This window comes from Daphnia carinata, chromosome 5 (genome assembly GCF_022539665.2).
Source record: "Daphnia carinata strain CSIRO-1 chromosome 5, CSIRO_AGI_Dcar_HiC_V3, whole genome shotgun sequence".
NCBI classification, from domain to species: Eukaryota; Metazoa; Arthropoda; class Branchiopoda; order Diplostraca; family Daphniidae; genus Daphnia; species Daphnia carinata.
Genome location: NC_081335.1, coordinates 4,007,424 through 4,034,131, shown reverse-complemented (window position 1 = coordinate 4,034,131; position 26,708 = coordinate 4,007,424). Strand labels below are relative to the sequence as shown.

Below are 26,708 nucleotides of genomic sequence, written 5' to 3'. Positions count from 1 at the left end.
AGACTTAGTGGGAATTGTAGCTTGTGGAGTTCCCATTGTAAATAGTACGTCCAAGGCCACAGTTTTGAATATCACTTCTTTTGTGGCCATGTTCCATTAGGGTTTTGCACTACTGTCACAAATGTTTGATCATCATTCAACTCATTTCCTGCATTGACGGCTTTTCCATTGATAATTCTCCATTTAGTTGGTTGTTCGAATTTATCCAAAGAGGAACTGGTTTTAGGAATTTCAAAACTTTCATGTAGAACTTTTTAGTCAGTCTCTTACACGAAATACATTCAATTTCGTGTTGAACTTATTTTGAAATAGCTCCTTAAATTTTACCTAGATTACCCCTTTTGTACTATTTTCTTCCCTATGTGTTCCATTAAATATCAGGATACTTACACATTAAGCTGTCATGTAGATTTCCATCCACAGATAACTAAATAAACAGCAAAAATACTTTTAGTTTTGAGAGATTTATCAACACTACCTTTGAGACTATTCATTTCTGTCCAGGGGCAATTAAGTTCCCTATTGGTTCGGGCCATGGCATCTATGAAATGCTCTTTGAATTCCCTAATATTCCTACAAATAAATATTAAGCATACAAATAAACGGACTAATTAACATGAACCTGTTAATTCAGTTTTCAGAAACCTATGACAAGATGGATCTCCAACATTGTTAGAGTTGCACGTATTCCACCAAATATACTACTTTCGCAATGTGAACCGAAGAAAACAAATGAAACACCTGAAAGACACAAACAACAGGCTTCAATTCAGCATCAAAGATTCTAATTGCTTCTTCTACTAAGTGCCATTATCGCTTCGGAAGTCATCAATCGAATCTTTAATTTGATTCTACTTACTTGTACGTTTGATGGGCGACATTGATTTGGGGCACTGAGTTGTGGATAAAAATCAACGTTTACCTTGCCAAAATTGAAAACGCAATGTCAGAAGTGTCATTGGATTGTCCGAATCCAAAGGCTAACTAAAAACCAACCGACGTCTAACCTCTTCTCTAGAATTAAATTCGTTCTCCACCTGGTTTGGCAACCGCTATCTCGCAGGAGCTCAGATTACGTTGCAACATTAATTGCTTCGATACAATTTGGGGCCAAAAAAAAGTCATTAGTCAGTAAAGAGAAGTCTGGAGAAGTTCATGTTCGGTACCATGGTGCTGGAATGAGCTATTTTTCTTTCCTTTCTTATTGCAATGTGAAAGATAAGGCTCCTGTACGTTGAAGTTTGCAGTGTAAACAAAATTATCACGTTTGTACTCTCAATTTTTGTCCCCCCTTTTCTTCAATAGCCTGAATTGAAAAATAGAAGGCAATATGTAAATGGGTAACTTTTAATGCTTTACTTTATGCTTTCTGAATGATAATTGTTAATAACCAATGGGAAAAATTATGCTATGATTTGTTAGATTGCTATCAGAGATTAGGCTACTTCCAACTCCTGCTGTGAATGGCCAAAGGCTGGAAGTCAAAAATGAATTTCCTCTTGTGCTGCCATTGGGAAAAAATTGAGGTTTAAGTATCTGCTAGAAGCTTAAACTTGGCAATTGAAGCTGTAAAAGTGTAACTGCTTATGACTGACTTATAATACCAAAATTAAAAATTATTAAAAGTAAATCTTCTTTGATTACTGAAATATGTTAATAAATGATTATTGGTGCACAATAATAATCATCCCAGCATCACAATTTACCTCTCCTGACAAAAGGAGTTTTGGATGTTTTGTTAGTGTTGCCAAAATCACGGGGGAACTTTTAACAATTTGGTTTCTAGACATCACACATGATGGTTCAAAAATTACTTCACACAAGTGGTGGCTGATGCTTTTATGCATCACTCACCTGAATTACTTTAACTTTTCTTACTTTAAGTATTACACTTTATGGAACATACCCAAAGAAATGGCCATTGGAGATGGTTCCTTCTTTCTCTGTTCTTTACCTGGCCTCCTTTCCCCCCAAATTCAGTTGGGTGGTGCAAAGAGATCAGCCATCATATTTTCGAGAAAGAAAAAGTGGTAGCGGTAGTCTGGCACTGTTAGATCTCGGCCCCGATTGCCTGAAATTCTGAATTCTTTCAGCTTGGGGCCAGTACCTTCCGGTAGTAGGCTACGTAATACAGCACTTCTTGGTATAGAACGTGCTAACATGCTGCTAACGTTGCTGCATTAACATTGTAAGGTAACCAAAATGACCCGATAAATGATTCAAAACCACGGGATTGACGATGTGCCCATCCCTATTCCGTTACCGTGTGCACCTCGTTTGGAGGATAGTGCGCGCGGCCTTCAACTTAATGATCTTCAATGTGCTGCCATCTCACGATAGGAAAATGCCTTAAAAACGCCATCTTCAAAAACCCATGGTTACCAACTATCAAACCACTCGTAGTGCTACTGCTAGCCATCGAGTTTAATGAGCTTTTAAAATGGCGCTGTCGAAATCATCAAACACTTATGGACGAACAAGTTGGGAAGACTCGGTAAAGAGAACTTTTAGATTTAACTTTTAAAGCAAATTTTAATTAGAGAAAAAAATATTACATGTGTGTGTTATAGGAGTTTCCGATTCTTTGTCCCACATGTCTGGGTGACAACCCCTACGTACGGATGGTAATCAAAAGTAGCATTGTGGTTATTGCTTTATATGGACTAACGACAGTCTTATTTATCGCCTCTTAGATGAAAGAAAAGTTTGGTAGTGAATGCAAGATCTGTGTCAGACCTTTTACAACTTTCCGATGGTGCCCTGGTGCACGTATGCGCTTCAAGAAAACAGAAATTTGTCAGACATGTGCAAAATTGAAGAATGTTTGTCAGACATGTTTACTAGATCTTGAATATGGACTTCCTATTCAAGTCAGAGACCAGGCCCTTAACATCAAGGACAACATTGCTAAATCTGATGTGAACAAGGAATATTTTATTCAAAATGCAGAAAAACAGGTAAACTAAACCCCAATTTTAGTCAGTAACTGAAGATTTTGCTAATATTTTTTCTCAACAGTTGTCTGCAACTGACCATGGTGTCCCTGGTGCTGCAGGTGGTCCAGGGAAAAGTCACCCTCCTTCAGATCTCCTGATGAAGCTGGCCCGCACAGCACCTTATTACAGAAGGAACTTACCTCACATTTGCTCTTTCTGGGTGAAAGGAGAATGTAAAAGAGGAGAGGAATGTCCTTACCGTCACGAAAAACCAACAGATCCAGATGATCCATTAGCAGATCAGAATATCAAAGATCGTTATTATGGCACAAATGATCCCGTGGCAGAAAAACTAATGCGTCGAGCGGCCACGCTTCCTCGTTTAGACCCTCCCGAAGACAAGTCTATTACCACATTGTATGTGGGTAACATTGGCGAGAAGATGCTAGAAAAAGAACTGCGTGATCATTTTTATCAATATGGAGAAATTCGTTCCATCACCATCGTTTCGCGACAGCAATGTGCGTTCGTTACGTATGTTACGCGTTCAGCTGCAGAGCTAGCTGCCGAAGGAACCTTCAATAAATTAATTATACAGGTACAAAAAAAAAATTTTCCCTTTGGTATTCTTAATTTATAGTGATTTATAATTAGAATCGCCGTCTTGTCATACGCTGGGGTAAATCTCAAGGTAAGCAGAATATACCTGGAACGACAAACACCGAAGCTGGTGCTCGTTTCGAACCTGTGCCCGGGCTGCCACGGGCTTTGCCTCACCCAGAAGAACTGGAGCATAATTTTTTCAATTTAACTCCCACAACTAGTGCGTTCCCATCTCCTTATCCACAATATGCGCCACCTACCTATCCATTAATGGCTCCTCCACCACCTAACCCTACGCCTAATCAGCCCGAACTTCCAAGTTTTCTTGTCGAGGGTCAATCTGGCATTCACTATCCTTCTCAAGATCCGACCCGTCTTGGAGCGATTAACAAGACGAGACAAACCTAAAGAGGCAGATTGTTTCGGAATTTTGATACATTTGTCTGTATTTTGTATTTCCGTTTTGGAACTTAAAATGTCCCGATAAAGTTCTTACCGTATCTTTTAATTTAATACTTCTGTAAGGTTCGAAATTTACAGTTATGTTATATGAAAGGTAGTGTGCTGTTAAAGCATGGCTGTTTTAGACACAAGATGCTGGACTACCTTTCTGGCTGACGAGATACAACCATCTAAGTTCGAATGGGTAAATCCGTCCCCTCCGACTAGTAAAGGCGGCTCTTGGGCGAGCTCCAATACACCTGGCTGATCTTCGTACGATTTCGTTACCTAAATGAATTAAACTATAAATACGAATGCCAGGCAGAAATGAAATATGCTCACGAAAACCTGAGAGTATCTCCACTTTTGGCATTTAAATGCTTTCGGTTCAGGTAAACCTGGAAACGATCGCTGTATAGCCTTCACAAATATAATTCAAAACTTTTAGTCAATTACATTTTAAAAAATTACACTGAATTGTACCTCTTTTAAAATAGGTTCGGCTTCAGGAATACTCAACTCGACGTGTTTCAAACCAAACGGGACTGACGTGTGGAATACCACCGAAGTTGGAAGCTCAGCTGAAATACAGTATGGTATTAAATTTAACACATCTCAGGTAAGATAATATATACCTACGACGATTTCGTCTTAGATTGTCAACTGCGATATAACGAAATACGGGATCATCCTTCAAGTAGGATGCCTTAAACGGTAAATTCAGCTCGGCACCTTGATCATAATACAACCCAACGGCGTAACGGGAACTGTATTCTACAGTTGAAAGTTTTGTTTTCATTTCTTGATTATTTTCTAAAAATCAAAACACAAAAGAGTTATGTTATAAATAACCAAACCAATAGAATACAATCTGCTTACCAAGAATTTCTGCTACTGTGCCCTTTAACTGCAGAACTTGGGGAACAGGGATTGTCAATACAATTGCATCAAATAGTTCCACTTTTCCTTGAAGAGTTGACACAGACCTGTTGTATTACACAATAGAAAGAGTGTTATACATTTATTGAAACTTAATGTGCTATGAAGTTTTTGTTACACCATTTATTATCCTCTTTAGTAATTGTAGAAATGTGGTGTTCAAATTCCGGTTGACATCCAGATTGGCTAATAAAGTATTTGGCAATTGAACTCATTCCATTTGGTGCAACATAATGCTTCGTTCCTGGTTCATGCTCATGACAATTATTGATGCTAATCTTTAATGGCTCTAAAACTCCTTTGGACAATAGCTCTTCATATTCTCTAGAAAAAAAATCCACCAAATTAGTATTTGTATGATTTTTTCATGATAAAAACTTGCTTGCTGTGTTCTTGGGCATAATAAGGTTTGCATGTTATGTACTGAGCTCCCAAATCAGCGACACATGAGCTGTTGTGAGGACTTCGACTGGTAGACATGCGACCACCTAAAATTCCGTGCATACAATGTACAATTCAGTTGGCGTTATGGCATTAAAAATATAATTTAAAAAAACTGGAAACATAAATTACCAGTGCCTTTGGCTTTTTCCCAGATAGATAGTTGTAATTGATTAGCAACATTTTCTTTTGCTTGCTGGAGTAGTGAGGCTGCCACTAAACTTCCTGTAATTCCACTACCAGCGATCAATATTTTAGGCATTTTAGTGCTAATCATATCACGAAGTTATATAATACTAACTGCAGACGTTTGTAAGAGGTACAATAACACTGAATAAAGCGACATTGCCACATGCAGTTAGTCACGTAACGTCATTGATAGGACTATGATGGACGCTGTACCTTTGACTCTGGATTGGTTAGACGAAGATTTCCATGACTGCGATCAGGTTGCTGGGCTGATTTTTGGAAATTGCCAGTCATACCGGACATTGGTTTGAAATGCCCCATGGTCCAACGGCGAAATGAGTCTGGGTATCAGAATGGAGAAAAAGTATTTTACAATCGTATTATGGAAAATGTTTTGGAACTGTGTGTTCTACCAATTAAAATGAAAAGAAGAATTATGACCGTCTAGAAAAATGCCAAATTCCACAGGCACGGTTGCGAGAAAGACAGCCAGTTATAACCAAGTTTTTCGTGTTGTTTTGTTCCTTTTTTAAAAAAGAAATTTTATGACAGAATCCGGTATAATTCGAGGTGAAATATTTTTTCAACTCATCCCGTGAATGTTCCGAATCGAAAAAAGAAATCACTCCTACACCGACGGGCGACTTTCGGCGGGCATAAAAAAAAATGTTGTAAATTATCGTTAGGGAGTTTTTAATGGACGCACGTGAATTTTGGCATAAAGAAGTGGCCTTGGAGCCTGAAATCACATATTTATATTATAAGAAATAAAAGGAAAAAAAAATGGACGAGAAAGGGAGGAATAAAGATGGCGCTGATAGACAAGGGGGAGGGAGAAACGACTTGTTTTGTAAACTACTAAACCTTGCAACGGGATTGTGAAATAAAAGCGAGTCTCGCACGAAATCAAGAGATTTTGGCTAATGTCAATGCCAAAACACCGAAACTGAATTAACAGTGATGGCGAAATTGAGTCCAAAATGAATCGGGTTAAAGATTTAAATACATTTTTCGAGGACACACGGTTATCAGCTCTCCTCTTTGACTCGCGTTTCGCTGTCGACGGAAAGGTGTGTGAAGGGAAAATGGAAGAGGCCTCGGGCTTGTTTTTCGGAGCTTTTACTGTGTGCTCCTCCTCCTTTTTGGGCCATTCGAGGAAGGTCGAAGAGTCAAGAGACTGTGGGGCAAAGAATGTTTCCTCAGTTCTTCCGATTGGATTTTTTCGAGCCGACTATTCGAAAGTGAGCTGTCGAAAGCTCCTCACCTTTTCTCTTCGTGCGTTACTAGACAACGCGCGCGCGCGCTACACGCACTGGCCCGTCGATCGCCGAGTCAGACCCACGTGGTGTGGGGATTTTGATATTAAAAAAAAAAAAAGGAGGGAAAAAAAAAAAGTGAAACCTGTTTTTGTATCACTGGGTCTTTCCCGAACACGTTGATCTTGTGGGGTGTGTGTGTGATGTGTTGTGTGAGGGAAATCCCACTCAGCCACTAGTTACGAGCCAATCCAGTGTGAATCATGTCCCACTGGCTACTGATTGAATAAGTGCGAAATTTCATAAGGGAAACCCCACCCGACGTCATTCATATTTTATTCTTACGGCGTCTGAGTAAGTAAAAATAATAATAATAAATAAAACAAAGGAAAACTATTTTGTTTTTGAGAGATACAATTTCCTTTGAATCGATTGACAGATTTTCTTTACCGAGAGATATTAAGGCAATAGGGGGGAGGAGGGATGTCTGCCATTTTGTTCCTTGAGGGCATTTTGAACGGGTGGAAACTTTCGAAACGGATGGGAAACTATTTCTTTTGTGCACCAGAGCCATTTTTGGAAATGTATACTTAAAAACGTCCCTTTTTTTTTTCATTATTGTCGTAAATTAACAAGATTTCAAAAAGCTATTACAGCCGACTATGAATCAAAATCATGAGCTTCCTCATGAAAATGTTATTTCAGAAAAAGAAATGTATTTTAAAACCTAGTCGATGTAAAATATCGATTTATCTGGCAATGCATTTTCTCGTTTTCTAAATTTAGATTGCCCTTGCTGTCTGTGTTCCTAATTTAGATTTTCATTTTATTTTTTTACTTTCAAAAAGAAGGTGGTTTAATCATGCCAATTGGATGTCATTGAGAAACGGGATAGTTGGCTGAATGTCTTTAGTCTAATTTAACAAGAACTCGTATTGAGAACCCGTGCCATGGAATACTCCAACGGGACAGCAGAGGCCTACCGATATCATACACCGGCCTCGTATGACACATCAGCATTCGTCAGTCAAGCCACTGCATATTGCGCCACCAGCAATTTACTACCACCAGCTGAAGACTTTCATTCTGCAAGCGCAGCCCGTCGATTTCATCCTTATTTGCCAGCTGGTGATCAATCGATTGTGGGTCCCAATGCAGCCGATAACGGCCATTTTAGGAACGGATTCTCTGGTCCATGCGATAATCAAAATGGATTGGTTTTCGAACAACAACAAGCAGATCATATCCAAACTCAACATCATTTCGCTCCGTTTGCCGACGTTTATCCGCCACCATCGAACATCAAAACGGAGCTGAATGGAGGCAATGAAACTGCAGAGATTCTCGATTTGGATTCTCATAAAGTTCACGTGTATCAACCGCCTGGAACTGTTATGGGTTTACCACCTGTTCCCCCTCATCAGCATCATCATCATACCGGCGGGGCTCTGGCTCCTACGCCTCCATACACTCCAGCAACATCAGTCGGTTCGAATTCATCATCAATGGGCTGGATGACTCCTACACCGCCACTTCCGTCATTAGCTGCTCCACATCCGCATGAATATCGACCTAATCCATTTCCAACTTACGATTTGCCTCCTATGACTGTCAACACAACGAACGGCAACAATACAACGCCCAACAGCGCCCCGGTGGCGAAATCCGCCCCTGGATGGAAACCACCAGCCAATGGGCCACCTGCTGTAGGGGGAGGAAATCACGGGGGAGGTTCAGAGGCTCGTCGTCCCAAGACTTACAACTGTGAAGCTTGTAACAAATGGTTTACATCCAGCGGCCATCTTAAACGCCATTACAACACTACGCTTCACAAGAACGCCATTAAAGCATCCGGAGGGAATTCGAATGGAACGACGGCTGCAGGTGAGGGTCGCCGGTCGACCACACCGTCCAGTAGGAGTACTGGAACACCTACTATCAACAGTCCAGCTGGGTCGGATGAGAAAACGATGGACGATATGCCCGTACCGAGACCATCTCTCAACACCAGTCCTAAGATCATTCCATCATCACCTGGAAACGGGGATTACCGGCCACCTTCGCAGCAAGCACCGCCTCCCTTAATCCATCATCAGCAACTGATTCAGAATGGCGCTGCACCACTTCAGTCGAACATCAGTAACTACCCACCTCAGCAACAACAACTCAATAATTCTGCAATGGATGCATACCGTTTGCCTTATTCGGGACCTGGTAATCCATCCGGGTCGGGAATGATGACGGCTGGCTCTTCAGGTCCACCGCCGCCAGGTGGTCATTTACCTTATTACTGCCCTCCTCCTGTTAGCCATTCGGGCTATTCATCACCATATCCCCAGCATGCTCAACAGCAACAACAACAACAACACATCTACCCTCAATCCAACACAATGGGCTATCCCCCAAACTCCATTGCCCCGCCCCCTAGCAGCAACGCCAACGTTCAGCAGCTGGGGGTGGGGCCAACAGCCTCGTCCCGCGGAATCATGCAACAACATTACCATCACGAACAACCGTTTATGAACAACAACAACACAATAATGGAACACAATAAAATTGGCAGCAATGGCGTCGAATTCAATTCGATCGATTCAGACGCTTTTATGATCAAATCCAACGAATCTGATTGCAGCGCAGGTGGAAGCGATGATTCGCCAGTCGGCAGTGAAGACGCTGATTTAGACATGAGTGATGCTGAAGAGCCGGAAAGATCAGCTAACATTGTTATGCCAGCAATGAACAAGACGAATGGAGGGGCCGTCAAGTCCCGCGCTGTTGTGGCCGACAATGGCGGAACGGCTTCGGTTGGAAGTTTCAAATGCACTCAATGTGACAAAGCGTTTAATCGCGTGTGTTACCTAACTCAGCACAATAATACTTTTCACAAAGGTGACAAGCCTTTTAAATGTCACATGTGTGGCAAACGATTTCCAAATGCGGAATTATTTGATCAACATCAGCAGAAACATGCAGGAGACAAACCGTACAAATGTCCGTTATGTCCTAAACAATTCAATCACAAGACGGACTTGAGGAGGCACATGTGTCTCCACACTGGCCAAAAACCATTCATGTGCCAAGTTTGCAATAAAGGATTCATCCGGAAGGATCATATGGTCAAACACGTCCAGACTCATACGAGACGCAACGCCCTGCATTCCCATCCACCGGCATCTGCATCATAAACACACTTTTTTTTTTAAACAAAACATTCATTTTAATAACCACTTTTGACCTTATTTCTTTCGTTGTCTTGTGTGTCTTCTTATTTTTTTAGTTCCCTCGCAGCGCCAATCAAAATAATATTTCCGATTTTTACCGAAAGAAATTCTTTTGCCCCCCCCCTTTTTTTTTATCATGAAATGGTTGTGCTTATCATTTGCCAATATGTGAGTTGGAGGAAAACATTTGTTTGAATAGCCACTTGAAATCGGGAGTGTAGCTAGATCAGTTGTTTCGATGAATTTGTTGATTGTTGTGTAAAGAAAAACGAAATTACAGGTGGGCTATATTGCGCAGCACTTGACCTTGTTCGAAAGACGTGGCGCAAATCCATTTCGACATTTCTACCTCATTTGCCCAATTTTTTTTTCTTTTTTTTTAACTACAAAAATGAATTTATCTTGGCCAACAGCAGAATGGAGCCATTGTGTAGGTGCGCGGCCATTGTTTCCATATTTGTGTGTGCCAAGAGGGTTGTGCTTCTTGCATGTTCACGAATATTTAAAATGTGACTACTACCTCATTCCAAGATTTTTCGATGCCATTATCGACAGTGTCATTTTCTTCAACCCATGCCGATGAAATAGAAAGACGTTGCCTTTTTGATGAATTGTTTACGTGATTCGATCGTACTTCTCCCGATTTGTATGTGCGCACGCGTTCCACTGTCACCATTTTTTTTTATTGAAAAGCGCAATTCATCACCAATATAATTGATGTGTTTTCTTTTTAAACAACTACCTCTCCTTGTTTTTATTCTTAATGTTTGATATCGCGACGTGCAACATAACAAATAATATGATTTTTTTTCTCCCATTTAGTTTTATTGGCCCTTTTCATTTCCGTCATCACCCGATGAGATAAAAACAAAAGCTATGTAAGGAACTTGTGTGTGTGTGGAATCGCAGTAAATTTTGTTCGCCTCTGACATTTGAGCATATATACCCTCTCATTTCAGTTAGACATTTATTTTTCTCGGAAAAAGAGCTTAATTTCGACTTTTTTCCCTTCTCTCCCCCCTCGTTTTATTTCGGCATTTTTTTTTTTTTTTTTTTACACAAATGAGCGGCGTTTTTTTATATTTTTAAAGCCCCGACACAAGTCTGCCATGAAGAGGAGGAATAAAATAGAAAACTAGTATTTCTTTTTGTCGGATACGTCTATGTCTTTCTCTCCCTCTCTGCAGGGTTTTCTTTTTTTTTTTTTTTTACAACCCTGTATCGATAGGAAATAGAGGGGGAGGGGTGGGCCAAGTTGAAGCAATTTTTATCAAGAGAGTTTAGGGAATACACATATATCGAGGAAAAGAGAGAGGGAATGTCAGCAGGTGATTGAATATGTAGGGTGGAAGTTGTTTTTCTTCTACCACCCCCTTTAAATTTTCCACCTGGACGGCTGACCAATGTCCAAATAGCTAGGCCCCGTAAAAAAAGAGAAAAGAGGGTAGAAAACGGCCTTGAGGGGATGTAGGGTGCAAATGGCAAACAAACGAATGGTCAGGTGATGAGAGAATCGGATGAAGGGTTGTACACAAGAGAAGAGGGAAAAGGCGGTGTTGGAAGAATGGAAAACGAGATAGTTTGAAAAATAAAAGGAAAAAAAAATCACAGAGGAAAAATTCTTTTTTTTTTCAGAGGGGGTGGAAAAAAAAAGAAGGGCGGCCATTTTAGCCGTGGGCATTTGTCTGCACGATTTTTTGGCGAAAACATTCCTTTGAGAACTTGTTAGGAATAAACAATGATCCTCTTCTTTGGAAAAACAAAAAAATTATTCATCTTCTAGCTCATTTGAAATTCACACAATTCTCATAACACCCTCATCCCTCCTCCCCAGAAACGCAAAAATATTGATGTTTCGAACTGCAGGGTAGCTGACCCAGTTGTTGGGAATTTCGTCTCGATCTTTGCTATCTAGAAAGGAATTTCGATAAACACATGAATAGTAATTTATTCGTATTTACCGAGAGACAATTTCATCTAATGGCGACATTACTTTTTCGGAAAACGTTGTGATAGACGATGCACTGTTTGTCTTTCATCGGCGACCGGAATCTCTCCACATTCGCCTCAACTACAAACTGTTTTTTTTTTTTTCATTTCTTTACAACACATGGATGCTTCTTTTTTATTGCATGTCTTCCCCTCTTTGATTTATTGCATTGCATTAAATCGTTCTGTTTTTCTGGGGAGATGGTTGCTGTTGTTTTAATTATACTCTTTGTGTTGTGTTTCTCAGGCCGTAGATTGGCCGGAAAAACATTCAGCCTTCAGGGGTCGTCAGATGAAACCCCTCTTGGTTTTCCAAGGTCGATTGCAATTCCACATTTTCACATCATGCCAAAAATCAAACTAGCGGCGAGTATTTTTTTTTTACGGATGCAGTGCCATCTGTATGGCAGTCCGTTCTACCCCCCCAAAAAAATTAATATTGTTTTTTCTACTGTCGCCATCTACCGGTCACTTTCAATTTAATTCTCTACGCCATCATTTCATTCAGAAATTTTTTTAAGCCCGACCGAGAAAAGTCGGGCTTAAAATTTTTTTCTGCAAAAACTGATACTTATCGGAATTGGTTGAATATCACAGGATATACTCAAAATTCAATGCTAATTCCGGGGAAATTGCTGTTTTTTTACAAAGTTAATCGTTTTTGAAATAAACCGAATATTTGACGCAATGCTAGCGCGCCAGTACACTACAGCTATAGCGCTATACAGCATAAATATTCGGGGAGTGTATGTAGAGAATTAACTAAAAATGTGACCGGTAGATGACGATAGCCGTAAAACAGAAAAAAGACCAATATTTTTTATTTTTTTATTTTGAGTAAAACGAATTGCCATATAGAAAATCAAAACATGAATCGTTACTTTCTCCTCGTGATATTTTTCCCGGGTCTCGTCTTCTTTTTCTGCGAATATTTAATTTACTTTTTCGTGCAGAGTTCTGTAAGTTTCACGTCTTAATTTACACCCCCTTACCCTCATGTCATAGACAATTAAACTTATCTGGATTTTTAAAATTTCGACAGTGTGATTGGCCAAAATTGCCACAGAGCAATCAAAGTCTACGAGCTTTAATATTAGCTGATACTCATCTTTTAGGACCTTACCGAGGTCATTGGTTTGATAAGTTGAGAAGGGAGTGGCAGATGTCTATGAGTTGGTTGGCTGCAAATACACTCCATTCCCCTGATGTAGCATTCTTTCTTGGTATTCTTTTCAACTTATACTTCATGTAGAAATGTTTTTTGAATCTTTTCTTTTATACCAGGTGATATCTTTGATGAAGGCAAATGGGCAAATCAAAAGCAATATGAAGATTATGTAGAGAGATTCAAGCATGTGTTTCCTGTCAACAGTCCTCATCGTGTTTTAGTAGGAAATCATGATGTTGGATTCCATTACATGTAAAACACATTCTCATTCATGGCTGACAAAGGAAAAATCAATTTTACATATTGTCTTGTAGGATGGATGAAATCAAGCTCAACAGATTCTATAAAACATTCAACCTGTCTTCCTCTGACATGCTCAGATTAGGAGGCATTACCTTTGTTACAATTAATAGCATGGCAATGGAAGGAGATGGATGCAGTATCTGTAAAGAAGCTGAGAAAAGGATAAATTCCATAGCATGTACTGAAAGACAACAATATTTTCTTTTAATTAACATTGGGCACTTATGTCTATCATTGTTTTTTTCATACCAGCAAGTCTCAAAAATAATGAAAAACCAATCCTACTCCAGGTATTATTATTTAAAGATAATTCCATGTCTCAAATATATGCATTTGCATTAAAAACAAGTACACATTTCCTTTAAGCATTTCCCTCTATTTAGAAAATCTGACGCGGTTTGTGAAGGCGAAGATTCTGCACCAGACGAGGAAAAGCACACAAAATTTCGTCCGAAATTAGACTGCCTTTCCAGAACTTCATCGATTTGGGTATAGAAGGTATAATGGTTATTGCTTCGTATTCTATTTAATGGCCATTTTTCATTTGTCTTTTCCCAAATTAGTTGTTGAAAAGCCTGAAGCCACGGGTCGTTTTCTCTGGTCATACTCACCATAGTTGTGTTTATAATCACAATGGTGTGACAGAGTTTTCAGTTCCATCTTTTAGTTGGCGTAATCGCAATAATCCGAGCTACCTTTTGGTATGAAAAAATATAGAAAATAGAATGCCGTAATTTAATCTGTTACTTGAAATGGTTCTAGGTTACAATTTCTCCAGAACAATATGCAGTGTTTAAGTGCTTTATGCCTCAAGAATCAACCGTTATCAGAGTGTACACGATATCACTTTTGGTTTTGATTGTAACCAGTCTGCATCTTTGCCTCCGTCGATATCGAATGAGACACATCAAAATGTTGTGATTGTATCTGTTGCCGGTTCCCGAAATGTTTCTGTTTTTCCATTACCAATGTTTGGTATTTATTGCAGAATACTTTATAGAATGAATGTGTGCAGCAATCTATAAAATAGAATTACCTCCTATATAAAAATGTAACATTACTGCTTTGGAAAAACAAAAAAGAAATCCTAAACGTTGACCATTTATTGTCGATGCGACACGGTCACCATAAAATAAAGTCATCCGGTGGATTTTATTACCAAGACACTGGTGTCTACATACGCCCTGCGGCCACCGAATCAACTAAGATACCATCTTACTATGATGGCATACAGACATCCGCCATTGGCATGTTACTCGACTCACTACGTGCGTCGCACTTTTTTTAAACACATTTTTGAAGAGTAAGAATTACGGTGTGATTTTGGGGAAGTGTAGTGTGACTTTGGGCGTGATGGAGAGGGGAAACGCAAATCCATTCTGGACACGAAGCCACGAATTGTATTGGGGGAAACATACATATTTGTAACATCATAGCGTATTCCTAAAACATCAGACAGTTAAACACTGACGGAACCAAATTTCCGATCGGAAGAACTGTTGCACATTGTCATCGGTCAGCGTGCAACCAGTGCTTGGTTAACGGTTATGTTTCTAATCACACAAGATATTGGGCGTTAACAAGGAAACTGGAAATCACTGAACGTTATACCACTTAGACACAGACGTGTGAGAACGTTTGACACTTATTTGAGATCTGAACTCCCCTTAACCCGCTGGATATGACGAAAATCTGCCTCAGTTTCTAAACTCAAAAGGTTATGGGAGGGACGCTTAATCTACAACGGCACTTTGCGTACAACAATTTTTCTTAATGAAGAGCAATTAATTAATTAAATAAATAACATATAATAATTAATATATAATAAATAATAATAAAGTAACAACAAAATAATAAATAATTAGTCAAGACGAAAAATTAAATTAGGCAAACAACTAATAAATTTTTGTTTTTGGCTTCAAAACCAAAATATTTACGCTATATATTACATCTACTAATCGTTTCGAATAGAATTCGTTTTTTTCCCAACTTCAAATAGAAAACGAACATAGCAACTCGTGTTTTCCTTCATTAACGAAATGCAAATCATTGGTTTCTTTTCTTTTTCCTGTTCTTTTTCTCAACAATACATGAAGTTTTACTTCAAAGAGGTACATTTTTCTATCCCACTGACTGAAAAGTAAGCCATTGCATCTACTTGTCATGCGAACATACCTGAACACGGAATACTTATTCTTTGGACTGGACGATCTTTATGCCATGTGCTTGAAAGGAAATAAATGCATTTGTAAAGAAGGTTAGAGAGATTCCGAACTTAAGAGAGCAACGTTACAAATGGAATCAAATTATTCAAAGGCCTCTGCTTTGTTACGCTCCGCGGCACTTAAAGGTGTAGGGGTCCCAGCTCGTGTTACACCGTGCAAATTTAAGGAAAAATTTTTCGGGCTAAAATTTGCTATACGCCAATACAGGACTGGGTGAGGGGTGCTAATGTGCGGTACAGAGGGCAAAGCTGAGTTAAAAAGCTTAATTCCAGTGCAGTCTTTTTTTTTTTTTTTTTTTAGGCATACGGGGAAGGGGTGATGAGCTTAATGTGATGAACAACATTTGCTAGTTTAGATAACAACCTTGGTTAGTGATCCAAGATATGAACTGCGAACCGAAGAACAAGAGATTTTTTTTTCTACCATCCCGAGAGGGGTGTCAATTACGACAGATCGAAAACGATCCTACTGTGAGACTCACCGACGATTTTGCTTCGAACAAGAGATCAACCTGGCGTAATTGTTTTCTCGGCAAAGAAGCCCAAAAATTAGGAACATTTGAAATTAAAACACCAACTACAATTAAAGCAAAGGGAAGGATAACAAAACCCAGAACCAACGGTAAGAGTGCTGCTTTACACCCGGGTCGGCTCTTCAGCTCCAACGACAACCATAATCTTCTGCATGAAGACTGTAAAGGCAACTGTAAATAAAATGAGAAATTATGAGGTATACTGGAACATGCGAAAACAGTATTAAAAAATTGAGTGGTAGAAAATAAAACGAAACGCTAAAAATGATAACACCTACTCAACAAAGGGTCCAACACATAAATCATTCGGGGCTGACCACAACCATCACCTTCTGGAGAGTGACAGTAAACAAGGCTACATCAACAAAAGAATAAAATAATGATGAAAACCAAAAATTAAAAAAGAAGCTAGAGCAATTAAATTAGATTACATAAAAAAAAACACGCAAAACTTCGAATAAAAAATTAAGAATAAAAAAGAGAATAATAAAAGAAAAGATTGCTTACACAGTGCCCTACGGATACATGGTGGCTTGTTTTTCCAGTAAATGAATATAAAGTAAACTGGGACGCCCGTTAATATCATTAACGCTCCGCGTCCTGTAACAGAAACAATAAACATCAGGATTAATCAATTAGTTCATGCTAAAATAGTAATAAAAATGTCCTGCCCGTCCGTAAAAATATCTTACCCGTATCTAATGGAGAAGCAATACACGGCACAACCGTGATGAAGATTGTTGCGATGATGTAAATGATAGGAAAAATGAGATTAACTCGAATCGGACGTTCCAAATCAGGCCGTTTCCACCGTAGGTATGGAACGCAAACCACTGCTAAACCTATGCTTAACTATGTACAATTAAAACATTAATTACTATTAGCGCCTCCAAAACAGAAGTCTATGCTCTATGTAATCTTAGGATACAGAAATTGGATCGCAAAGTATGGCCCAAGTTCATTATTGGCTTTATGTAAAACAATTTCACTAAGATGTTACGAACCCATGTTGCGAATCCAACGTAATTGATGAGACTGTAAACATTGTCGGACATCAAATATAAGAGCGAAAGCAATGCTATGCAAAGAACAGCTGGAGTGGGCGTCAATCGTGAAATCTGAATCATGGTGAGAATTTCTGGCATTTGCTTTTCACAGGCTCCGGCGTAGAACAACCTTTAAACAACAATAATATGGTGGTAAACATTAAAGCATATGATACTACAAATATTAAATCATTCGTACCTGGAAGAGGTCAATAATATTCCATTGACAGCTCCAAACGTAGACATTGCCACAAACACGGGAATAATCCACGCCATGGGACCGTACAGACGTTCCGCAAATGTCTGTACACACCAAAACAAAAATATGTTATAACAGAAAACAACGCTCGTAACGATTGAAATCAACGAAATTGGTTAAAGGTATAGAAAGAAATTAAAAAACATGATATAATTATTTTACCACGGCAACGGCGGTTGATCCTCGTACTTCAAGTGGAGATAGGGTCGTGTAGAAAGCCACATTTGTAAGGACGTAGGTAACCGTGACCGTGATGAGAGAAATGGCAATGGCTCGTGGAAGATTCCTACAATAAAATAATTGGGTTAATCAAAATTACAATTTACTGTAATCTCAAGTGAACGTCGCCATTTCCTCGGTTTTCCCATTGCGCAACAAAAGGCTTGGCGGAAAATTCAATTTAAAAAAAAACCTTTCAGATTATCAAGTGTGTCAAGGGCTTTGAGAACCATAAACACAGGAAATCCTTTAGTTATCCGATCAGAATGCGGAGAAGATACGAAGCGACACATTTTACCCGAGGTTGCATGCGTAAACCAAAAAAGTATAATGTAACATATAATACCTGACTGGATCTTGGAGTTCTTCAATAACGAAATTAAGATAATTCCAACCGTTGTAGGCAAATAATCCGGAATAGAATGCCAGGGAAATCTTCGTAAAATCGGTTTCCGTGTTTTCAAACGTAAAGTATTCAGTGTGGCCTGTAGAAAGAGTAATGTCCTTGTTAAATTATGCATGTACTTTGTACAGAATGATAAATCATTTCTTCATAGCCTACTCGACATAACATAAATAGCTAATCTATGTCTGAAATTAGCTTTTTTACGTTTAGGTAAATCACAGAGGAAGCGGCAGGTGGCGGTAGCATATGAAACACAATACACATGTGTCTCGGAAAATCAATAATAAAAACAGAGAGAGAAGGCGGGAGGAGCACAGGGTCTCCCTCATAAGGCTTTATCGCGGAAAAACTGCTTAAATGTAATGTAAAAAAATAAGGCTCAACCATAAAGTTTTGCACAAGTCGTGTCCAAATGCACAACGGCGATAAGGAAGCGGACGATGACTTATTGCTGGCAGTTATTGAATGTTGATAGGTTCACGCCCTTGTGGAGCCTCTGAAAAGAGTCCGCTATCGCACGGCCACATTCTGGGATTCGCATACCGTACTCAAACTTTACTTAAAAAAAAAAAAAAAAAAATCCTACCACCCTCCGCTTTTAGAGACTCAATAGAATTTCATTAACAATAGTACATTCACAGACGAACTAATTTAACATAGCGGACATGCACGATCCGCTTTAGAGGATGTAGAGAACTATGATGGAAAATTTTGAAAGTCTCTAAAAATAATTTTTTTAACGGGATATCTAATGACTAGATTGACATAGTGGGTGCAATCGTTGTGGAATTAGAAACGCAGAGCGAACCATACAGATTTGACAGTTGCGCACATTAATTGTTCCCATGCGACTATTGTCAGCAAACAGATCGATAACGCTGCGCGTCTGTTCTTTTCTATCCGACACACCATTACTACTAGTCTTATTTAAGAACTGAACAATTGTACCGGTGCAGAGTTGGTAGGCTCCAGTTCCAATAATAATGAACAGTGCCACGAGTTTAGCGTACGTGAACGTATCTTGCACAAAAGTTGACCATTTCACATCCCAGCAGTTAATGAATGTTAGAATACCTAAATGATGGATGTAACTGATTGAGTGATGATGGTAAACTTACAAACCGATTAGCAAACTAATTAGTTACAAATGCAAGCAGCTGCTAATAGTCGAACCTAACATGAGAAACAGTAATCAATCAGCAGGCGTTATATTATTGTTTCTTACTTTGTCTTTAAGAACTTACCGATTCTGTTGGCGGACTGCACTCTGGGAAAAAGGGTGTCAAAATATAGATTGAAAAGGTCAATGCCACGATGGCCTAGGCAAACCAAAAATTCTGTTAATGATTCTGCAGAAAATATAGAAATTAAAAATATCAAACCTGTGAGCACGGTCTCACAATCATGCATTCTACCCAAAGGCGGATGAATGCCAAAAATGGGCCAAATGTTTCCATAATGTAAGCGTAATCGGCACCAGACTTCTTAATCATACAACCCAATTCGGCGTAGCAGTAGGCTCCAATCATCGAGAAGATACCTTCGTGTGAAGTGAAAATGAGATATAGTATCAGCTACAAGTTGTTTTAATTCTAGCTGTTTTCCTCTATATATACTTTTTTTCTGCCTACGTGGCATATACAAAATCATGAGTTGACCAACCTTCGCCAGGCAGTAGGGTTGAGCCGTACTGCCTGACAAAGCCAATCAACTTATGAAGAATGATCTATTATCAAAGAAAATAGTAGCTGCCACAGCAGATATTACTGCTTCCGTTGTTGGTTTGCAACATCCATATTATTAGTTAAATAAAGATAACAATATCTTACCCGATACAACCCAAACGATCAATGCAAGATTCACGCTTCCACTTTGAACTAAAACACCGGTCGGGGAGATGAAAATTCCGGAACCGATTATACTGCCAACGATAACGGTTACACCTTTGAATGCATTAATTTGTTTTGTTTTTTACAGGGAAACCAATTGAAAAATAATACAGATATTACCGTTTAGAAGACTCATCTTGGCTTGCAACCGGACGGCGCCTCCTTCCGTTTCTTCTTTGTCCTTGCCTGCATTTTCTTCATTTTGGGGTACTTCATCGTATTTCGGTTCTATTTTTTCCCCCATTTGTTTTTGCAAGTATTGTCTTCAATATGTCTGAATAGAAATGCAAGTTGATCATAAGAGGAATAGTAGCTGTACTTGTTTCATTTTTCTACATAAACACATGGACACTAAAGCTCAAATCATGGTTTGGGTGATGCATTAAAACAAGCAAAACATTACATCAAAATAGTTCTGTAATCAAGGCATTTGCTTTTAATTTCTATTTAATGGTATTGCATCTACCATATACGCCCACTACACGTTGTTGAACGTACAAAAAACTAAGGCATAGCACGTATCACGACGATGAATGCCTGTTTAATACTTATGAGACTATAATTCGATTCTGTTAATAGCGGAAATTTGAAAGCAGTATTTTCGAACATATTGAAAACGGCAGTATTCAAGAATGATAGTTACCGTATCCTTTTGTAACGATGCAGTTCCAGCCAGTGCGTCTTTGTACTTCGAACTTCGTAATAGTACTCTAGGTTATTTTTGAATGCAGAAAAACGAATTGCACTTTGTCGTTTAACTGCATCTAACAATACACAGACAAAAGAACTGGATTCACACGCCTGATTGTACTTTACCAACGACAACCTGGAGCTCAAAGACCTGCTGTTGAAACGAGTACGAGCGAACACGAACTCAACACGTCACGACGCACGAGCTCACGAATGAAGCACGCTGTGGAATACTTTAAGAGGTAAAACATCGTAATTGCTGTTGTGGTGAAACGGTAACAGACCCCCCTAGCGATAGTTTGTGGAAAGTTGCCTTTCCTTAACCACAGGGTAGGGGCGCCATAACAAAAATGCCTCAAATTTTAAATTTTAAATAATTTAATTTGAAATCGGTAAATTTAAACACACTTCCTGATGCAATTTCATGGTGTCAGCTTATAATCTATAACTATTCTGTCGGTCACGAATTTGAGATTCTTTTCGACTCTCGTATCCAGTATGATTTCAATACACAACTGTTTGCTTATTTTACCGCTAGATAACTCATGCTGCAAAGACTTCTGTATATTTCTTTCGATCGTGCTAGGATATCCAGAAGATGGCAGCTCTGAAGCTAAGTTTACCTGAATTAGTAGTCAATGACTAATTTCGCGGAAGTCTAAACATAGAAACTGAGGATACATTAAACGGTGGTTTGTAAATAGGGTTAATTCGTGGCTTACCTTTTATTGAAAAATTTCCTTAAAAAAAACTAAGAATAAATTGCAAAAAAATATCAAAAAGTGGTTTTAAAAAAATTTAAATTCAATATTCGTGTTTATTTCAAACAGTTGTTGTTATGAATGCCTTTGTTTGTTTTTTATTGAGGTGGTGTAACTGTTCCATCTGTTTGTTTTTGTTCTAAAAAATAAGAACATACACACAAAATATAAAAGTACCGTGGCCGGTTTGACTAGCGAATTTTATTTGAAGAACGTGCTTAAAGGAGAACTCCCACAGTAACTATGCGAACGGAAATCAGATCACATAGTTGGACGAGTTGCATATTCCTGACGGCAAACTCTGCCGGCTGTATGAAACTGCTATTCAAAGTTCTACTTATGAAACACTTCACCGAACGATACAGTAAAAGGACAAACAGTTGGCAGGTGGTCATAGGTAAATCATTATAGAATTGGTCCAGCCAATCAACCACCATTTAAAAAGACATCCATTACCGGCCTCGAATTTCCTCGTAAAGTCCGAAAGGAAGGGGGAACCTTGATGTCTTTGCTGATTAACCCTCAACAACAAAATTCTTGACTGCAACTTCCTGCCCAACCCAAAAAAACATAATCAATCTTTTTCTTTGCTGTAATTCCAAGAAATGCATTGCAACAAAAGTATGTGCATTGACAAGAAAGGCGAGGTGCATCGCTTTATTTGGCATTACGGAGAGTAATTATAATGAAGGATTGTAATATGACTTTCGAATCGAAATACGGTATAGAGTTGGCCTAGACCAAAAGGGAACTGGTTATGCTTATTCAATAGCCTTGTCTCCTATATTTGATCCAACATTTCTCTTCGATGCCCCATACTAGACAATACGACATATCTGTAAGATTTCTTGCAATGGAATAAAAACTTGTCTGAAGTGTTTAACTTAATTTGTTTTTTCCTAAGATTTCTCTTTTTGAGTTCTGTAGATTCGCATTGGTCAATTGCAAAACCACTGCAATAAGGTAATGAGAACTGCGTTGTTAATTTCGGTTTTTCGATCACGATCTCAACACCATAATTTATCAACACACAATTTGTTGGCAAAAAAAAACGTAAATTACGTGTGTGTTTTTCAAATGTTCTTTACTCAGGCTATGCTTTTATGACACGAAAGCTGTTAAATGGTGCAACATGGGCTGCTGTTATGTCTTAGCACATAGGTATTATACAGGAAGGGGTAAAACCCCACAAACAATAAATGAATCATTCATTGTGAAACAGGGAAACGCCTTCGATCAAAACATCTGAAGGTTACATACATTCAATCGAGATGACCTTACCATTTTTTCGACCGTGTTTTTGTCAATTGCAACAAGAGATTGTTTCCAAAGCGAGTTTTTCAAAGATATTTAGCATGCACTGCTCTCCCATTCAAGGCTCTTCCAAAATTTAACAGAAACTGTTGCTCTCTTTAAGGATTTTCGACCAGGAATCAATGCACAGCTCTTGGTTTGGAACACTTATACCCATTGGAGGGGAATGTGTAAACAATTGGAATAGCCATATACGCACACCGTTTATGTCTATGGTCATGTTTAAGAACTGTCACAAAGTCCCTGTGTTATCCAAATTTGGCATATTTAAATTTAATGGCACCTATTTAGAAATAAAAAATAGGCTGAAATGGAATGCTCTCTAAAATGTTGGATTGAAATCAAGGATATCCTTCAGTATCAGTTTTACATTCTGCCTTGTGTCTTTACAAAATGTGTACGGGCCAAAGGGACAGTGGAAGAGCAAGCAATTGGGGTTGTTGTTATACTCACATAAAAGGGACAGCAAAACAGAGGGTGGCTATCAAAATCCCCCCCCAAAAAAAGAATTTCTAAAGAAAGCGAGGGTTTCTCTACGTGAGGGCTAAAAAAAAAATTTTGTTTCTAGGGCGTGTGGATAAACACTAGACTCCTCCGCTGCCGTTTCATCCGGTTGTGGTTTTGTTGTTGTTGAGAAGCTCGCTGATGAACCTGTGACCCAGTGACCTAGTCCACTGGGTTACAACCACAAACGATCCCTTCAACAATAACAAAAAAAAAAAAAAATGGAGAAACCACCACAGAAATCTTTAAATTTTTATTTTAGAAGTAGAAAGAAACAAGAACATCATCCAACGAGATTTTAAGATATTTATAGTCTAATACAATCCTGTTGGACTGGCCCATTCAAACGGTAAGGAAGAGTTGTGTCACCAAAATCTGATTGAAGACGGTGGGGGGATCCATCAGCTTTAAGTTTGAAAAAAGAGGGCGACGTGTCTGTTTAAAAAAGCAGGCGGGAAAAATGGAAAGTGAGAGAGAGAGAGGCTACGAGGAAGAGAAAACAAAAGGCATTGAGGGACCCCATAAATACGGCCAAAACCTGTGCTATGCATTTGTTATTGGCGACAAGTGGCTTTAGCCCGAGCAAATACGGGAAGTGTATATATCAAATATGACTATATATCGTTCCAGTAGAGAGAGAGAGAGAGACCTCCATTTGGCTTCTTTTTTTTTTTTTTTTCGTTATCCTTGACAAAGGGATTGCTCGACTCTTGCCCAGTGTCCAAAAGAGAAGGTCACTTTCTGGAGGGGCTGAATAAGGCAGCGATAAGTTATAGTCCGAAGCGAAAGGAGATCTAAGACCAAAAACAGACAAGTCATGAAAGTGCCTTCCTTCCACGGCGAAGACTTGCATCTACTGCTATTTATGAAAACACAGAAAGGAAAGTAGATTTCACATCAGAAAAAAATAAAAATAAATAAAAAAAAAAAAAACTTGACGTCCTGCCCCCCATCGCATGTCCCCTTTCACCCGAGTTCGTAAAGACCCCCTGTTGGCTTGGCTTTTTCCAGGAAGTCTATAGCTTCGGGGAATGACCACCTTACCAGAGCAAAAGAACAAAAAAAAAAAAAAAAAAAACGCTACCAACGATAGACTGTTGCAACTGTTACCTGGGCCAATCCGTTTCTACCTGGACGCCATTTGCTTCAATGAACTGATCTATTTTTTTTTTTTTTTTTTTTTGAGGTTTTCACTTCAATTTTTGATGACGTCAAACATATATATATAGAGTTAGGTGTATTACATATACTGATAGGAATAAAAACCGTTGGCCTACACGAAGGCCTGTTTTCTTTCTAAATGCCACGGTCAAGGGCAAGGCCTATTCCGGCCGTCACGAGACATGCCCAGAAACACGCGGAATAATGATTTTCTTCGAAAAAAAAAATATTGCAAAATGTATCCGGTTACGTGTTAATGTGTAACATTAACCTACTTTTTGATGAGATGCTTTTTTTTCCCTCTCTCTGTGTGTGTGTCGAAAAAGTAGAAAGTTATTTCTTTATTTGCATTTCAGCTTGTTACTTAGTGATGAAAAAATGTGGCACTCGATTGCGATTGCCTGTCATTTGCCTAATTTCATTTTATATGCTAGTTTTTTTGTTTTTTTTTAGCCCTGCCTCTATTGTTTGAGCATAGATTTTTTTTTGTTTGTTTTGTTTTAAGTACTTGACCGACAATATTCGTGGAACGAATGCGGTTCGTGAAAGCTCTCGATGAGCCGCGGGACGAAGAAACGATTGGCGGTTAGTCTGTGCAATCTGCGCTTTTTGTTGTGTTATTCCCGTCGTGGTGAAAGGTGAAAGGATGTCCACGAAAAAAAAAAAAAATCAACAAGCCAAAAAGAAAAACAAAAACAAAAATACTTTGAAAGTTTTAATACTTCAATACCAAACTTGACGGGTTTCTGGCTTGCAATCCGGGACACGAATGTCATTCTCCGTATACAAGCCTTTTCTGTGACTGATTATTCCCGAAAGAGGACGAACGATAGGTTTGAAAGATCAAACTCAACCATTGTTTTGTATTTTTTTTTTTCTAAACATGTCTCATAGGAAAATAGAATTTAAAAACACCTTACGTAATGTGTTTCATGTAAAATGACGTTCGTGCGTCTATTTTCTCTTTCTCTCGGTCACAAAAATCGATGCCAAACTTTCCCTTTTTACGAGACTTAATGAACGAGCCCGACTTGTGAAAAGCGGCCGTCCAATTTCCATCAATACGTAGAACGTATTTCGGTAAAAAGAAAAAAATAGAAGAAAAACAATTCGCTTTTCTTTTCGTTTAGCGAAGACTCGCATCATGTGACCCAATGGCCGTTTCTTAATGGGACGGCCAAAGAATCAGCTAAATTGAACACTTTCTCGTTCTCTTTCACTTGATAGTGTGCATTCCTACCTGTGTCTAACTCCAAGAGAGAGAGAGAGAGAGGGAGAGACAAGAAAAGGCTCCCTCCCCCCCCCCCTAACCTGGAATTTAACCTCCGCATTTTGCAGCAATTCCTACGGGCTACGGAGGGTCGTTTTTGTTTTTATTCTTCTTATTATACGCATTTTGATTTGTGAGAAAATACTATGGTGCTCTGGCGCGCCCTAGTTGTTTTCTAACTCAAGGACAGTATACCTGTCCACAATTGGAAATTGACAAGCGCCTCTCTCGTGCAAATATTTCAATATTATTTCGAGTTTTGTGTGTACGATTCAGCCAAACCGGTTTTTATCCTATCTTTTCGATTCTTTTTTTTTTTTTTTTTTCTTCTTGTTTGTCTTCTTATTTTGTTTTTTAAAGTCATAGAAACGTTTTCCCTTCTTTTTTTTTTTTTTTTTTGCGCCTTTTTTTTTTTTTTTCAAACCTGTGTTTAGTGGCACGTAAGGCATTTTCGTTTCTCTTTCACGTTGCCATCGAGTTCGGGTCCGTTACCGGTAAATTTGTTTACCGGTTTTTTTTTTTTTTTGCCACGGGTCTTTCAGTTCTTTGTAATTCTATTCTCTATTTTTTTTTTTTTTTTTTCTTTCTTTCTGTTAGGCGTTCCATTTAAATATCATATTCAAATGGCGGAGAGAAAGGATGGATTCGGGCGCTTTCTTCCGTTGCGCGTGTGACGCCATCATGCCCGATCCTCCAGGACATTATTGTTTTGTTTTGTTTTTTCGAATTTTTGCTAGACTAGGTCGGTGAAGGCCGCCATTGAGGCGAAAGTGCTATTACAAATCAACTGGGCGGTGCTCGTTGTGAATTTTTTAAATGCCATGATGAACACGACAACGAAATCAAACTGGAAAAAAAAATTGATGAAAGATGGAGGACAGGGGGTGCCCTATTTGTTATTCAATCATCGTGTGACTTAATATCAAAACTATTGGCCTCGACGTGT

General features: G+C 38.8%; 5 protein-coding genes across 8 annotated transcripts; 3 read left to right on the top strand and 2 right to left on the bottom strand.

The window, feature by feature from the left end:
- Nucleotides 1-2,381: 2,381 nt before the first annotated feature.
- On the top strand, nucleotides 2,382-4,030 carry LOC130695838 (pre-mRNA-splicing factor RBM22-like). Its single transcript, XM_057518906.2, has 5 exons — nucleotides 2,382-2,494; nucleotides 2,571-2,624; nucleotides 2,694-2,957; nucleotides 3,019-3,534; nucleotides 3,591-4,030. The coding sequence occupies exons 1-5, from the start codon at nucleotides 2,441-2,443 to the stop codon at nucleotides 3,945-3,947; spliced, it is 1,245 nt and encodes a 414-aa protein (XP_057374889.1). The 5' UTR covers nucleotides 2,382-2,440; the 3' UTR covers nucleotides 3,948-4,030.
- Nucleotides 3,818-5,690, bottom strand: LOC130695840 (renalase-like). The gene is made up of 9 exons (XM_059495214.1): nucleotides 5,493-5,690; nucleotides 5,302-5,407; nucleotides 5,040-5,243; nucleotides 4,860-4,966; nucleotides 4,620-4,793; nucleotides 4,464-4,561; nucleotides 4,329-4,400; nucleotides 4,036-4,268; nucleotides 3,818-3,943 (listed from the first exon to the last, which is right to left on the bottom strand). The coding sequence occupies exons 1-8, from the start codon at nucleotides 5,635-5,637 to the stop codon at nucleotides 4,107-4,109; spliced, it is 1,068 nt and encodes a 355-aa protein (XP_059351197.1). The 5' UTR covers nucleotides 5,638-5,690; the 3' UTR covers nucleotides 3,818-3,943; nucleotides 4,036-4,106.
- A 1,049-nt stretch (nucleotides 5,691-6,739) lies between these two features.
- LOC130695823 (protein glass-like) lies at nucleotides 6,740-10,631 on the top strand. Its single transcript, XM_057518883.2, has 2 exons — nucleotides 6,740-7,159; nucleotides 7,654-10,631. Exon 2 carries the CDS (start codon nucleotides 7,756-7,758, stop codon nucleotides 9,988-9,990), a length of 2,235 nt encoding a protein of 744 aa, XP_057374866.1. The 5' UTR covers nucleotides 6,740-7,159; nucleotides 7,654-7,755; the 3' UTR covers nucleotides 9,991-10,631.
- A 2,191-nt stretch (nucleotides 10,632-12,822) lies between these two features.
- LOC130695841 (metallophosphoesterase 1-like) lies at nucleotides 12,823-14,524 on the top strand. Its single transcript, XM_057518909.2, has 8 exons — nucleotides 12,823-12,974; nucleotides 13,058-13,238; nucleotides 13,300-13,435; nucleotides 13,498-13,664; nucleotides 13,739-13,776; nucleotides 13,853-13,975; nucleotides 14,050-14,187; nucleotides 14,249-14,524. The coding sequence occupies exons 1-8, from the start codon at nucleotides 12,885-12,887 to the stop codon at nucleotides 14,405-14,407; spliced, it is 1,032 nt and encodes a 343-aa protein (XP_057374892.1). The 5' UTR covers nucleotides 12,823-12,884; the 3' UTR covers nucleotides 14,408-14,524.
- Nucleotides 14,525-15,534: 1,010 nt separating this feature from the next.
- LOC130695835 (Y+L amino acid transporter 2-like) lies at nucleotides 15,535-20,936 on the bottom strand. Of its 4 annotated transcripts, none has more exons than XR_009421060.1 (15): nucleotides 20,706-20,936; nucleotides 20,183-20,336; nucleotides 20,003-20,116; nucleotides 19,556-19,713; nucleotides 19,418-19,492; nucleotides 19,319-19,346; nucleotides 19,122-19,247; nucleotides 18,114-18,252; nucleotides 17,711-17,834; nucleotides 17,489-17,592; nucleotides 17,248-17,419; nucleotides 16,936-17,095; nucleotides 16,751-16,843; nucleotides 16,159-16,414; nucleotides 15,535-15,959 (listed from the first exon to the last, which is right to left on the bottom strand). XR_009421060.1 is itself a non-coding variant. In XM_057518901.2 (15 exons), exons 2-14 carry the CDS (start codon nucleotides 20,304-20,306, stop codon nucleotides 16,546-16,548), a joined length of 1,470 nt encoding a protein of 489 aa, XP_057374884.1. In that variant the 5' UTR covers nucleotides 20,307-20,336; nucleotides 20,706-20,936; the 3' UTR covers nucleotides 15,535-16,445; nucleotides 16,522-16,545. The 4 variants fall into 4 exon arrangements, 3 of the variants coding, with proteins under 3 accessions (XP_057374884.1, XP_057374883.1, XP_057374882.1); XM_057518901.2 differs by adding an exon at nucleotides 16,522-16,598 and having other exon boundaries at nucleotides 15,535-16,445; XM_057518900.1 differs by adding an exon at nucleotides 16,522-16,598 and having other exon boundaries at nucleotides 15,535-16,414.
- Nucleotides 20,937-26,708: the final 5,772 nt, after the last annotated feature.

Excerpts from the sequence above, each read along its gene's own strand:
- LOC130695838 (XM_057518906.2), top strand. The coding sequence starts at position 2,441 with ATGGCGCTGTCGAAATCATCAAACACTTATGGACGAACAAGTTGGGAA. Across the intron at positions 2,625-2,693 it reads ACAACCCCTACGTACGGATG|ATGAAAGAAAAGTTTGGTAG; the intron begins GTAATCAAAAGT and ends ATCGCCTCTTAG. Across the intron at positions 3,535-3,590 it reads TCAATAAATTAATTATACAG|AATCGCCGTCTTGTCATACG; the intron begins GTACAAAAAAAA and ends ATTTATAATTAG.
- LOC130695835 (XM_057518899.2), bottom strand. The coding sequence starts at position 20,306 with ATGGGGGAAAAAATAGAACCGAAATACGATGAAGTACCCCAAAATGAA. Across the intron at positions 18,253-19,121 it reads AGCCTACCAACTCTGCACCG|GCCACACTGAATACTTTACG; the intron begins GTACAATTGTTC and ends CTCTTTCTACAG. Across the intron at positions 16,415-16,750 it reads ATGTATCCGTAGGGCACTGT|TTGCCTTTACAGTCTTCATG; the intron begins GTAAGCAATCTT and ends TTTTATTTACAG.
- LOC130695841 (XM_057518909.2), top strand. The coding sequence starts at position 12,885 with ATGAATCGTTACTTTCTCCTCGTGATATTTTTCCCGGGTCTCGTCTTC. Across the intron at positions 13,239-13,299 it reads TGATGTAGCATTCTTTCTTG|GTGATATCTTTGATGAAGGC; the intron begins GTATTCTTTTCA and ends CTTTTATACCAG. Across the intron at positions 13,665-13,738 it reads AAGGATAAATTCCATAGCAT|CAAGTCTCAAAAATAATGAA; the intron begins GTACTGAAAGAC and ends TTTTCATACCAG.
- LOC130695840 (XM_059495214.1), bottom strand. The coding sequence starts at position 5,637 with ATGATTAGCACTAAAATGCCTAAAATATTGATCGCTGGTAGTGGAATT. Across the intron at positions 4,401-4,463 it reads CCGAACCTATTTTAAAAGAG|GCTATACAGCGATCGTTTCC; the intron begins GTACAATTCAGT and ends ATATTTGTGAAG. Across the intron at positions 4,269-4,328 it reads AAAAGTGGAGATACTCTCAG|GTAACGAAATCGTACGAAGA; the intron begins GTTTTCGTGAGC and ends TAATTCATTTAG.
- LOC130695823 (XM_057518883.2), top strand. The coding sequence starts at position 7,756 with ATGGAATACTCCAACGGGACAGCAGAGGCCTACCGATATCATACACCG.